The sequence below is a fragment of the Globicephala melas genome, chromosome 13, assembly GCF_963455315.2.
Source record: "Globicephala melas chromosome 13, mGloMel1.2, whole genome shotgun sequence".
NCBI lineage: Eukaryota > Metazoa > Chordata > Mammalia > Artiodactyla > Delphinidae > Globicephala > Globicephala melas.
In genome coordinates, this window is record NC_083326.1 from 39,734,815 (window position 1) to 39,749,257 (window position 14,443).

The 14,443-nt window shown below is 41.6% G+C and overlaps 1 protein-coding gene across 4 annotated transcripts in view; it reads right to left on the reverse strand.

Moving 5' to 3' along the window:
- The window catches only part of MAPRE2 (microtubule associated protein RP/EB family member 2), a 162,243-nt gene that overhangs the window by 22,214 nt on the left and 125,586 nt on the right, over positions 1-14,443 (reverse strand). For all 4 annotated transcript variants that reach the window (XM_060310151.1, XM_030876524.2, XM_030876523.2 and 1 more), the window contains one exon: positions 12,996-13,209. In XM_060310151.1, the coding sequence (XP_060166134.1) occupies positions 12,996-13,209 (214 nt within the window). The remainder of the gene's footprint in view (positions 1-12,995; positions 13,210-14,443) is intronic.

A 14,443-nucleotide genomic window follows, 5' to 3' on the forward strand; every position in this document is an offset into this window, starting at 1 on the left:
GGGAAAGTGAGATCTGAGCAAAGACCTGAGAGAGGTGCAGCTGGCCTTCCGGACGGCCAGGAGCAGAATATTCCAGGCAGAGGAAAGGCCCAGCGCCAGTGCCAAGGCGTGGCCTCGCCTGCTCGGGAGCAGGGGGAGCACGGGTGCCGCGGGAGGAGGGTGCAGGTCACCAAGGGCCTCACGGGCTACTGCTGGAGGCTGGCTTTCATTATGATGGAAAAGGGCAGCCATGGCAGGGTCCTGAGCAGAGTGACATGATCTGACTTGGGTTTTAGGAGGCCCCCTCTGCCAGCTGGGAGGCTACTGCAGTCATACCCCTGGGGACGAGCAGTGAGTGCTCAAGATGAGTTCCGGTTTTGGGAAAGCGTTTACAATGCTACAGTTTATAAAACCCTACGATATACCCTATAGAACAGGCACCAAATATCCAGGCATTTATCACAACTTAAGTTGTGCAACATCAACAGCAACTAAGAGACATTCTGGGATCAACAGCATCTGCTCTTGGTTCCAAGGGGACGGCTGAAGGAGGACGAGGCGGTGACAAGAGCTGTGAGTCAGCCGGTGTCCCTCCCAGCCTACTCCCAGCTCGGGGTCATCACACAGTGTGCTGACCGGCTCTGCCCTGCAAAAATATGCCAGGGAGCAACACCGACAGCCAGGGCCCAGAGCCCCAGTGCCGGAGGCTTCCCTGACCGGTGGCCACTGAGATGGGCGAGTGGGCCTGACTCAGCCGAGCATGTCCAGCCAGTGTGAGCATTCAAGAACTGAGCTACTTCTGCCCTGGTTACTGTCCCTGCTGGAGATGATGTGCTTATTTTTAGCCATCATGTGATTCTCCAATATTTTCCAGGCTCTGCTTGAGTCACTCTGGTTTTGGAGAATTTTTCAGAGGGAAAAAAAAAATGCAGGAAAGAACTCCTCATCTTAAAATTAGCTCAAATATTAAAAATTCTGATGTGTAAGAAGTTACACGAACATGGTATATATTTCTTTCGATAAGCTGACTTTTCACACCTCTCACACCCTGGTAGAGAATTAAGTGTGCTTTGAAACGCATTAGGTGCCAAACAATTACTATCTTAGTTCAAATTCCTGTTTTTAAATTGTTCTCAGAGCAATTTTTCTCTAGAAACGGTGAGGTTCCCTCACCCCCGTGAAAACAAGATGCACCAGAATCCCAACAATAATTGAGGGGAACACTCCCTTGCCTGTTTGCTGCAGCAGTAAGGAAAGCTGGTGATTGAAAGAGTCCAACAAACTGAGACAGCCTGCTGAGAATAAAGACACACAGGCATCACCATGACAACAACATCACTGTGTCATGCATTCCTGGCATACATCAGTCATTTAAGCAAAAAGCTTACGAACGAAGACGGCCATTTCAGGGGAACACAACTATTTAGTTCCTTTATGATGTTCAGAGTCCTGCTGATTCCATTGGCAAGACCAAGTGTTTCAGGTTGTTTTGCTGATGGTGGGAAGTCTGCTGTGCTCCACTAACACTACCTTACCGGGACTCCCTTGCAAAGAGAGACAGTCTGAGGCCACAGAGCCGCTGGAGCTCGGGGAGGTGAGAATCAGAGCTGAGCCCCACTGGAATCATCCACTCTACTCTACTCCAGCTGGCTCCCGCTCCAGGTTTTCTGCTTCCCCCAACCATTGACCAAGCCAGAAACTGTGCATCATTTATCCTTGGCTTCCCCTGTCCTTCACCTCTCATATCCCATCACCATCAAGTTTTGTTGACTAAACCTGCTTAAAAGTCTCTATAACCCACATGGCCATGACCTTTATTCAGGCCACCCTCCACTCCTACATGTTTGGCTGCAACAGCTTCTTAGCTGTTGTACTTAAAACCTTTCAGTGGGCTTCCCTGGTGGCGCAGTGGTTGAGAGTCCACCTGCCGATGCAGGGGATACGGGTTCGTGCCCCGGTCCGGGAGGATCCCACATGCCGCGGAGCGGTTAAGCCTGTGAGCCATGGCCGCTGAGCCTGCGTGTCCGCAGCCTGGGCTCTGCAACGGGAGAGGCCACAACAGTGAGAGGCCTGCGTACCGCAAAAAACAAAAACAAAAACAAAAAACCTTTCAGTGATTCCCCAGAGTCCCCATAGCAAACTGTAAACGTCTGTGACTACAGAACTTAAGGTGACTGCGACATCTTCACTTCCTGCTATTCCCACCTTTGTGCAGTCCTCTCCCCTGGAATGTGGGTGGGACCCGGGGCTTGCTTCTAACCAACAGAATATGGGAAAGGGGATGGGATGTGACTCCCCTCATACGGAACCCAATTCAAAGGGAGTATAGAAAACTCTTCAGGTCAAAACTCTTTTCTATTCCTGCCCAACATACCAAGGGACAAAAAAAGGCACCAATGATAAAGAAAAATAGGCTCACTGGTGATCTGTGATGTTCTGCTCATGGAAACTGAAATAAATGGTAAGTTATGGCCTATCTGAGGTTTGACAAGTTTTATGGTGAGGCTGAGAAGCTAAATGCCAAGTTATTATATCTATGGAGAGAAAAGGAACGATCCATCACAGGAACACGTGCGGTTGAGTTGCAGAACTGGTTAATAGTTCAGCATGTAAAGGGAGCAGCTATATAAGAATGGCCCAGTGCTGGTTATGAAAGGACCCGGCATTGTTTAAAAAAGGGCTAGGATGGCTTGCTTCCCAGGTGCAGCTGGGGCAACAATGGAGGCCCTTACCCTCTTCTGCAAAGTCCGCTGTGAGGGCACAGAGTATGACATGCTGAAATTCGGGCCAGTTTTGTCTGAAGCACTTACTCTTCACTTTGTAATCACCCAGACCATTAACTCAGAGAATTATCTGAATTGAAGGATTAAGAAATCAGAGATAAGTAATCCCACTAACCTAGGGCTCAGTTTTCTGGGCCTTATACACATTTCTACTTCGGGGCTGATAAGAGGCCTGGAACAAGTGGCTTAACGTTTCCTGCATTTACAAACATATATCAAATATAGTGACTCTCACCCAAGAGCCTATTGCAAGGATGACGGGAATGTTTTTGAACATTTAAAAATTATTGCTCTTGGGACTTCCCTGGTGGTGCAGTGGTTAAGAATCTGCCTGTCAATGCAGGGGACACAGGTTTGATCCCTGGTCCGAGAAGATCCCACATGCCGCGGAGCAAGTAAGCCCGTGCGCCACAACTACTGAGCCTGCGCTCTAGAGCCTGCGAGCTACAACTACTGAGGCCGGCGTGCCTACAGCCCATGCTCCGCAACAAGAGAAGCCACCGCAATGAGAAGCCCATGCACCACAACGAAGAGTAGTCCCCGCTCACGGCAACTAGAGAAAGCCCATGTGCAGCAACAAAGACCCAACGCAGCCAAAAATAAATAAATAAATTTATTTTTAAAAAACCCTTAAAAAAATAAAAAATAAATAAAAATTATTGCTCTTTAAAAAAATAAATGCCATTTGAATAGAACAGCATGTGCTGTTTCAAACCTTTACGACAGTGGTCGCCAACTTTTTTGGCACCAGGGACCGGTTCCGTGGAAGACAATTTTTCCACGGACTGGGGGAGGGGGGGATGGTTTAGCAGTAATGTGACACTGGGGAGCGATGGGGAGCGGCTGTAAATACAGATGAAGCTTCGCCTGCCTGCCGCTCGCCTGCCGCTCACCTCCTGCTGTGCGGCCCGGTTCCTAACAGGCCACGGACTGCTACCAGTCTGTGGCCCGGGGGTTGGGGACCCCTGCTTTATAACACTGGAGGGCCTTTTATTTCCTCCATTCAGTATGCAATTTGAATTTCGTTTGTGAAAATTTACGCGGTTCAGTATAGTGTGGGGAGCAGATAAGAACTTAACATAAGACCATATCCATGATATTTGAGAGGGGCAATATAATAATATAATGGTTAGAGAGCATCGGGCTCTGGAATCACAGGGTTCCCTATTTCCAGTGTGTGACCCTGACAAGTTGCTGAACCTCTCTGTGCCTCAGTTTCCTCAACTTTAAAATAGGGGTGTAATGGGAACTCTCTACCATTTAGGATTGTTGTGAAGCTAAACTGAGCTAACACAGGCTAAGTGTTTAGAACAATAGCTGGCATTTAGTATGTATTCAATACTTACTCCCTCTATATTTGATGACTCCCTCTACATTTTAAATGTTTTCCTTTTCCCTAACTTCCATTAAAAATTCTATTCATATTAGATTTAGATTTTGAGAGTTACACAACAATAACACCACAACATTTTGTAGGTTTTGATCTCCAAGCTTGAAAAAATTCCGGTTTTAAAAAAAACGAAACTCTGACATATTTTGATCCCCCAAAGCCAAAACAATTAAAAATTATAAACTGAATTAGTAAATTGTCTGTCAAAGGTGCTGTTTCCTTAAGCAAACTCATTGTGATGGAAATGAAAAATGCAGGGCTCTTCCTTGGAAGAAGCCCTTGGCCTCTTACACAGGCACTGCCAGAAGATTCCTATCTGAAGCTCCTGAATTCTTCATGACTCTTTGCTCCTCTCTGTGCCCAATATTCCAAACTCATAGATACTCAGTCTCCTGGCAAGGCAGAGCACTGCTCATATGTGATGCTGTGGTTTTATCAGTGTTATAGATACGGAAATGCCGTTTTAATTATTCTTCGAGGAGAAAAGTATCCCAACGCCTATCTTATATATTTCACATACGATAGATGTGTAACTGGAGGAACAAAACCACCAATACCCCTCTTCTCCTTCTAGGGAGTAGGGAATGTCATCTAAGAATTTAATTAATTGAACCATCATAATTTTTTCCCATTTTCTCCAGGCCTACTTGTAGCTAAGGGTGTAGCCATTAACTGGTATGCAGCTTAGCAATGGGATGGTTTCTCAACATGAACAGGCCAAGGGCATGCAATGCTGATATAGGGCAGGGACTGAGTGAAAGATACATTGTTCAGATAATAAGGAGACGTGCTAACACCTATTTGAAAAGAAGTCTTGTTAATTACGGGACTGGTAAGAAAAATGCATTTCTTCCTTGTTATGAGTTGATATTGCATGATCTTTTAAAATTAACATTGGATCCTTGAAGTAAGTAGGTATAGGGATAGTACAGTATGTGGTTAGGTGACTGGGGACTGTGAGACAGCAGTACCAGGCAGATATACACTGGGAAGTTGTAAGAATAAATAGCCCTGACTTCTCTTTGATGGAGAGATCATGAAGGGACCAGAAAGGTGGCACTGCCTGTGCCTATCCTAACAGGGTTCTGGAAAGTAAATGCCATTATGGACTGCTTAAGTCTAAAGAGAAGACATGGGAAATATTCATTTCTTAGAGTAAATGTAGCTTTGGGGTGAGACTAACATTTATGTTTAAAGGGTGGAGTTTCTCAAAAGATAAATGAAGATTTGCATCCTGGCAATAATAAGGAAAAAGGTCTTGTATAATGGTACAGGCTTGAGGCCAAGGTTAGAACCCTTGAGTGAAATATAACTTTTTGAGTACTTTTTACTTGGACTCTGAGTTAATACCTGTTACATCAGAAACATCAACACTCTGCAGAGCAATATAACAAAATCCAGAGTCTCCATAATATAACATCACAATGTCTAGGACACAATCCAAAATTACTCAACATATGAAGAGTCAGGAAATGGTGGAATTAGCAGACAAGAACTTTAAAGCAGCTATCATAACCATTCCCAGCCAGGTAAAGTATGCTCATAATAAATGAAAGATAGGCAATCTCAAGAGAGAAAGAAAAAAAATTAAAACTGAAAAAAAAAAGTTGAAATTTAAAAAATGCTCAGTAGTAGAATGTAGATGACAGAGGAAGAAGAGGGCTAACTTGAAGATACATTAATAGAAACCATCTAAACAATAGAGAGAATACTGGAAAAAAATGAGCCTCAGGGACCTGAGGGATAATTTCAAAAGCTCTAACATATGGAAAAATGAAGTCCCAGAAAAATAGGATAGAGAGAATGGAGCTGAAAGAAATTTGACAAAATAATGGCTGAAAGTCTCCCAAATGTGGTAAAAGACATAAACTTATAGATTTAAGAAGTCTAATGAACTCCAAAACAAGATAAGTCCAAAGAGAACATCATAGCCACACTACTGAAACCCACAGATAAAGAGTCTTGACTGCATCCAGAGAAAAACAACTTATCATTATAGGGGAAGGTGATTAGAATGAGTATGCATTTCTTATCTCTAGAGGTCACAGATAGTGGAAAGATATCTTTAACAGGAGGGAGGGAGGAATAAAAGATCAGTCTGAATTCTTTACCTAGGAAAATTTTCTTTAAGAATGAAGGTGAGGGGCTTCCCTGGTGGTGCAGTGGTTGAGAGTCCGCCTGCCGATGCAGGGGACACGGGTTCGTGCCCCGGTCCGGGAAGATCCCACATGCCGCGGAGCGGCTGCGCCCGTGAGCCATGGCCACTGAGTCTGCGCATACGGAGCCTGTGCTCCGCAACAGGAGAGGCCGCAACAGTGAGAGGCCCGCATACCACAAAAAAAAAAAAAAAAAAAAAAATTGAAGGTGAGGTCTTCCCTGGTGGCACAGTGGTTAAGAATCCATCTGCCAATGCAGGTGACACAGGTTCAAGCCCTGGTCCAGGAAGATCCCACATGCCGCGGAGCAACTAAGCCTGTGCCTCACAACTGCTGAGCCTACGCTCTAGAGCCTGCGAGCCATGAAGCCCGCGCTCTACAACAAGAGAAGCCACCGCAATGAGAGGCCCGTGCATTGCAACGAAGAGTAGCCCCCGCTCACCGCAACTAGAGAAAGCCCGCACACAGCAATGAAGACCCAACGCAGCCATAAATAAATAAATAAATAATTAAATTTTAAAAAAAAGTGTACTTTGATGCACAGAAGTTTAAAAAACAAAAGAATGAAGGTGAAATAAAGACATTCATAGAAAAAGGAAAACTAAAAGAATTTGTTGCCATTGCACCTGCTCTACAAGAAATGCTGAAGAAAGTTACTCAGTCTCAAGAGAAATTAAATTAGTAGGGAACTCAGATGTTCAGGAATGAATGAAGAACACTGGAAATGGTAAAAATATGAAAAATAAATAAGTTTTTTCTCTTAATATCTTTAAAATTCATATGACTATTTAAAGCAGCATTGCCTAATAGAAATATAATGGGAACCATGTAAGTAAACATTTTCTAGTAGCCACATTAAAAAAAATCTTGAGATGAATTTTAATATATATGCAAAATGTACACAATATATGCAAATTATAATTTCTATGTGTAATCAATATAAAAATTATTAACTAGTTTTATATTTTTTCCCATACCAAGTCTTCTAAATTCAGCACGCATTGTGTACCTGCAGCACATTTCAAGGCAGAATAAGCACATTTCAAGTGCTCACAAGCCACGATATCAGACAGTGTTGATTTAAAACAAAAGTTATAACACTGCCTCGTGGGGTTTATAATGTAATACATATGACAGCCAAAACAAACGACAGTGGAGGGAAGGGTTGCCAGGGTTCCACATTTTACACGAAATACTAAGTACACTGTGAAAAGGTAAGAATATATACGGTAATCGTTAGAACAGCCACTGGAAAAGAAAATCTATGCAAAGCGGTACCGTTAAAAAGGCAATGGATAAATTAAGATGGAATGCTAAAAAATATTTTTAAAATTCAGAAGACAACAGGAAAAAAGAAACGGAGAAACAAAAAACAAAGGGGACAAGCAGAAAACAAATGATAGATCTAAATCCAACCAAATCAATAATTACATTAACAATGGACTGTACGCTCCAATGTCCAGAGATTATCAGAATGAATAAAAAATGCAAGACCCAATTACATGCTGTTTATAAGAGACACACTTTAAATATAAAGACAAAGATAGGTGGAAATTTACCTGTTATGGAGAAAGATACACCGCGCAAACAGTAAGCATAAGAAAGCTGGAGTGGCTATATTAATAATTAGATAAAATAGACTTCAAGACAAAGAGTATTACCAAAGATAAAGAGGGAAGCCTTATAAAATACAAAGGTCAATTCATCAGCATGACTCAACAATCAGAAATATCTACGCATCTAACAACAGAGCCCTAAATACAGGAAACAAAAATTGAGAGAATTAAAGGGACGAACCGGTAATTCCACAATAAATGTTAACACTCTCTTTGCAGCAATTGTTAGAATGAGACAACAACAACAAATCAGTAAAAACAGAGATGATCTGAATAACACCATCCACTACCTTGATACTGATATTTCTAAAACACCATACGACCAACAACTGCAGAATGCATATTCTTTTCAAGTGACACTGACCAAGGGAGACCACATTCTGGGCCAGAAAATCAAGATCAGAACAAGGATAAAAAACCCCATTGTAAACTGCTACATCGCATTGCTTCTCTTAAAAAAACCCCCCAAAACCCCCAAACTTTTGGGGAAAGTAAAAGCAACTCTTCTTTCCGCAAAGGTGATAGGCGATGCTTACTTAAATTTCAGGTACTCAAAGAATATGCAAACACTGGTAAACAAATAAAATCAATAAACATAATCACTTTGTTAAGGTTGTACGAACAGCCTTAGAGAACCCAAAATTAAAGATAATTAAGAGTGAGAGTATTCATATACTCAATACAGTTTTTGAAAGTCGCTGTTAGGATTTATTTAAATCTCCATGTAGGAATTTAATTATGATCATTCAAATGCTTTATTCTATTCAATTCTAATTCTTAGGTTGCTTCCTTTTTGAAATCATTTTTCTAGTATTTCTACTAATCTTATTTTGAGGCTACAATGCCTAAAGGAAAGTCCCTAAGGAAAAGAGAAAGCTCAGAATCAATTTCCATAGCAACTCTAAATCCATCACACTATATTTGTATATGGGAGTTTGATTTCAATGCATTAATATATGTGGATTTGCAACATGTCTAAGCTGTGGTTGCTATAGGAACCGCAACCTCAAATTTCGTTTTAAGTTTAGTTAAGTGCTCACACATAAAAACTGATCCCGCTGACAGCTATCTCGAGTTGCAGATATGGCTCATAGCAATAAATTTATAAACATCATGACTCACGATGACATATGCATTTAATAGATATGTCATTATAAAAATGTGTATTTTAACATATGCTCCTTGTTGGGAGATCAAAAGCAATTCAAGATGCAATTCCTCAGGATGTAGATAGAATAAGACTTGCCAGGCAGCCATCCACCCTTAGCGACAGCCTCTGCTCATGCTGAAGCTTGTTACGGCCCAGGTAAGTCATCCAGACTTACACACAGACACGGGTTCACACAGACACGGGTTCTATGGCTTCTCTGAATCCACGGAATACTGGTGTCTATACTGAAATGGCAGAAAAATCTAGCACGTTTTATAGTCAGGACATGCAAATGACTTTTAATATTAGTTTAAGGATATATTTGGAGAGAGATAAAGCCACTGCAAAATGAACCAAATATCCCAAAGCCAAAAGGAAAAAATAATTAAAGACCATCTCCTGTTTTCGATTACACCCGACGTTGCTTGTTTCCACTAATACAGATGATTAACGGCCAAGGCCTAGAGATGGGCACAGAAATTACTGCTGAATGCTACTGACCTGGCATCACTGGGAGATGACTGGCATAGATATGTGAATTTCCCAGACAGCTGACCCTCACCTCATCAAGCACTTTAATTTGTCTTAAATTTTGGATGGACACAATCAGACCTATGTACGACGAGGATGGTCTCGAATGGTTTCAGACCAGAGGCAGACAGGCTAGTTTAGAGACTGTAAAATAATTCATGGGAGAGATGATTATAAATAGAAAATTAAAATCTTAAGAATTAGAAGGGAACTCTGAGTGTATCGATTAGTACATGCTGGTGTCATACAGATCTTGAGGGCTACTGAGAGACACGGAGCTCTTTCATTCAGCAATAGAGATCTCCGGCTGCTGGACTATTTATAAGGTTTCATTAAGATTTTTTGGCTCTTCTTTGATTGATGTTCACATTTTGTAGTGCTATCAGTATACTCCTTGCCCTAATAAGATACACGCTGAGAAACCATATCCCCATGTTTGTTATAATTATATCCAAGTCAAGAAAGAGCAAATAAAGGGGGGTCGAGAAGTACAAGTTTCCAGTTATAAACTAAATAGGTCATGCGGGTGTAAAGTACAGCATGGGGAATATAGTCAATAATATCGTATCAACTTTGTATGGTACAGATGGTAACTGGAATCATTGTGGTGATCATTTTGCAATGTGTACAAATGCCAAATCACTATGTTGTACACCTGAAACTAATACAATGTGGTGTGTCAATTAGATGTCAATTTTAAAAATAACTAAAAATATATAAAAGAAAGAGCAAACAGACTCTGGGTAAGTATTCTAGGAACTCTCCCTTGTGGAAAGAGTAAAGTGTATGAATTTTATAGCACAGATTTTACAACACCTATTCTGACTTTTAGAAGACATTTTGACTTACACTTTCTTGGCTGTTTTCCCAAGAGTTGGATACATGACCTCCAGAAAAAAATGAGGTCTCATTGTATTTATAGGAGCCTTTCTCCTATTATAGCTTTTAAAACAATGTTCTACATGTGATGTATACCTTGCTAGAATTTTTTCAGTATAGTTTTACTACCCCACCATGTCCAAGAGTCAGAACATGTCTCATAAAAAACCGTATGACTGGTTTGACTTCTGGAAATATCCTTCCTCCTTGATTAAGACCAATGAGGTAAACATGGTCGAGGTATCAGGAACACAAGCCTTGGCAATACTGTCTTCCAGAACATTAAAAACCAGATTTATGATCTGCTGACTTTAATGTGTTTCCTGAGCTTTGTCACCAGAGAAGTTAAGCTCTGGAAACAACGTATTTCTTTTCCAGGTTCATGGACATTCTTTCTATCAAAATGGCACAAGTTTCTCTGTGGCTTTTGTGAAAGACAGATGAGGGAATTCCTTGAAAATGAGGCCAAGGCAGCATAATGACAGTTCTGTTTGGGGGCGGGGTGGGGTTAGAATGGTTGGTGCCAATTTAAGGACACATTATGACTGTAGAAGAAAAATGTTCTGAGGCCTGTCCGGTTCCACTGCTGAAAACTTGAAAAAGTAGCAGCTGAGTTTCAAGATGAATCTGTACATCATTAGCAGCTGCAGAAAAAGAGCTTGCGGTGAGAGCTACCAGCTGCTCTTGGTTTTCGTACCTTCCTGTCCCCCAACTCCATCTGCCTGTGTCTCCCCAGCTCTGAAGGAGACACACCACTCCCCTTCTCTATCCTGGTCCTAGAATAATGACACTTTCTGACAAAAGCTGAAGGCCTGTTTGAACTGCAATAAACTTTTGTTCCCCAAACTCCCTGTGGCTTCATTTTTACCCAAACTCTTCCCAGCACTTCTGTTCTGAAAAAAGGTAAACATTCCCTTTCCTCGCCAAACCTCTTTCGATGCCCTTGACCCCATTTTTTCCCTCCAGCCTCAGGGTCATTGTTCCACCAGTTTCCCCTCCTTTTTCCTATTATTCCTTCTCACGGACCTTTCTCCCATCTTACAAACCTGCTCCTTGTGCCGTGTCCTAAAAGCAAACAAAATCAAATCGAGGACAATACCGTTCTCTCCCCAAGCTTACTTCCTAAAGCAACTGTCAGCTTTTCCCCCGACACCAACAAAATCTTTTTATTTCCTCCACTTATTCTCCTGATTTGGAGAAGGTGGAATCTCCTCTCGCATCACTTTCACGTTTGTGTGTCATGCCCTTGTTCATAAGCCGCTGCCATCTAGGTGTATGGATTCAGCATTTCTACAGACCAATTCTCTAAAGAACTCTTAATCACCTCCCAGGAGGCAGATCTCTTTCTTTGGCCTATTTTCAGGCTTCATCCTATCTGATCTCTCCAACAATTAATACTCAGCGCTGTTGGTGATCCCTCTTTCTAAAAACGTCCTACTGTTTGTTCTCTGATGTTGAGCTGGTTTTTCCCCTGATGTTCCTCCTTTTCTCAGCTTCCTCTTTTTCCTCTTGCCTCTTAAATGTATGTATTCCCAAAGATCTGTGCTTCGTTTAAGTGTATTTATTCTATGGCGTTGAAGTTGGATTTTTATGCTGTCTCAGTTTCCTTTCTCCAATTCCTCAGCCCCCTCCTGGACCCATCATTCCACTGAGTGACCCCAAAGGACCCTTCCAGTCCTCGTTGTACTTGACTCCTCAGCAGATTTAGACACTGGTGACCGTTCTGCTCCCTTCCTTCTATTTCCCTGACACGTCATTCCTTCATTTCTTTCAATCTTTCTGGTGTCTTCCCTGGTCCTATGTAAGCCCTTCCTTTTCTACCAAAACATGAAATGTTCAAGTTCCTCAGGGACTCTACCCTTCTCACTGGGGACTCACTTCCAGCTTCAATTACCTGGATATGGAAGACTCACCAATGTTTACCTCTAGCCGACACTTCCTTGAGTTCCAGACACATGTCCACACAGCTTAGTATTAGTCTTGTTATAATCATTTCTAATAATTCTCATTGGAAGTTGGGCATAAATAAGGAATTTGCATTCTTACAGAATTAAGGCTGTTGACTTAACAAGTGTGAACACTGGTGTTCAGGATGGAAACACATGGTTTCTGAGGATTTCATCGTTTACCTCTGCAGTGTCACAGCTGATGTTTATACTAATGGCCCTCATTGGACAAGAACACATTCTGCTTGGTAAAGTCTGTTTTCTACACAAGAATGTTTGTAATGTATTTTAGAAAGATTTTTCTCTAAAATAGTTAAAACATTTTTTAAAGTTCTAGGTATTTATCCTCAGTGACTTCACTTTGGGATGAAGTTGGCTAAGTGAGGTCTTGCTGAATGTCATCACATAGAAATTGGCACTGCCCACACAGGAGACAGGATGGCTATTTCGTGAATTTCCTCTGAAGGATTATAGATGATGATCTATATTTAAAACTGTAAATCGGTTCACAGTACGGCGCAGGAGGGCCTGTGAAAGTGACTCTAGGATTTCATTGTTACGGTACCTGCTGTCGGGGAGTTTGCATGGTGAGACTTCTTGGGCAGGTTGAAGATCTGTTCGCCGGGGTCGGGAGGAGGAATTGCATCTTGCCCTTGTCGTGCTTCTACGGGGTCATACTCCTTGCCATCGTAGTTAGCATCATAGAACTTCTTAAACCACTGAATAAAATCCAGGTTGTCCTGGAAACGCCCTTTCACGAGCTTTTCCACTGGAATTACCTGCAATATAAAATCACCTGGTGAGTCACGACCCTCAGCCTTGTTTGTATTGAATACAACTGAAGTGTTCCCTAAATATAACCTTACATCCGCAATTCATGTCTGCTGGCCTCTCCCCCAGTGTCTTAGCCAGTGGTACTCCAGAATTCATATAATTTTTCATTATATTAAAGAAAAATTAAAATGTCGTAGTTGGTTCTCCTGGAATATTTAATACATCTGAACAAACCACACGAAACAAGGAATACCCTGAGCTGTCAAGAGGGGCGGATCCTCTTCGTAGAATGTTTATTGCCAAAGCATATCCCCCCCAAAACATGGGTCTGGGATGTTGTGCTGTTTCAAGGTTGAAAGGTTTTCCTTATTTCTTTGTAACACTTGGTCTAGCTGTGTTGGAATAAGCTCTTAAAAGGACTGTAGCTATTAGAGAGTACGAATGAATAAGACTCAAGTCAATGAGAACTCACACTAATCTAATGGTTCCTATGCAACAAAATGAGCTTTCACGGAGTGTCTTTACAATGTAGAGAGACAAGCATAAAATAAAAACAACTAACCACAATACAGGGCTCAGTAATTCATGGGTTACACTGGAGCACAGTTAATGTGCCAGGGGGGTACATGTCTTAAACAGGTTTCTTTTTGTATTTTGTAACTATCTTATCAAGACTGGGTGTAAATTAAGTGTTTTTAAAGGGCAGTCTAAAGAGCCAATCAGTATTCCCTTTCGAGGTCTTTTCATTGTACAAATATAAGTATTTTCATGTTTTCTGATTTATAAGTTTTGTTTATGCTGGTATTGTGATTGTTTTAGAAAGTGCCTTCTTGGAGCATAAGGCCCTTTAATTAACATGCTACTATATTTTGCTCTCTGCCAAACGTGAACATTTATAAACAGTTTTAGATGATGATGATGCATTAGCCATTCAAAGCAGGCACTTAACTTCTGTTGACTTAACTTAGCAATTCCTATCAAAATGAAAGTTCCAGGGTCATAAGTTCAAAATCTGAGGTGGTGAGGAAATATTTGTACATGTGCTTCCCACGTGCTGTCGCAGGCTATGACAAACATGAACAGGGATCACTGTCTCTATACCAGGATCTTTGGGTAGAATCATAGCATATTAAGCTAGAGAGGCCAACAAAGGTCATAAAGGTCAGTGTTCCTCCAGTACAAGAATTTTATCTTCAAATTTCTTTTTTTCTTTTTTTGGGCCACACCGTGGCTTGCAGG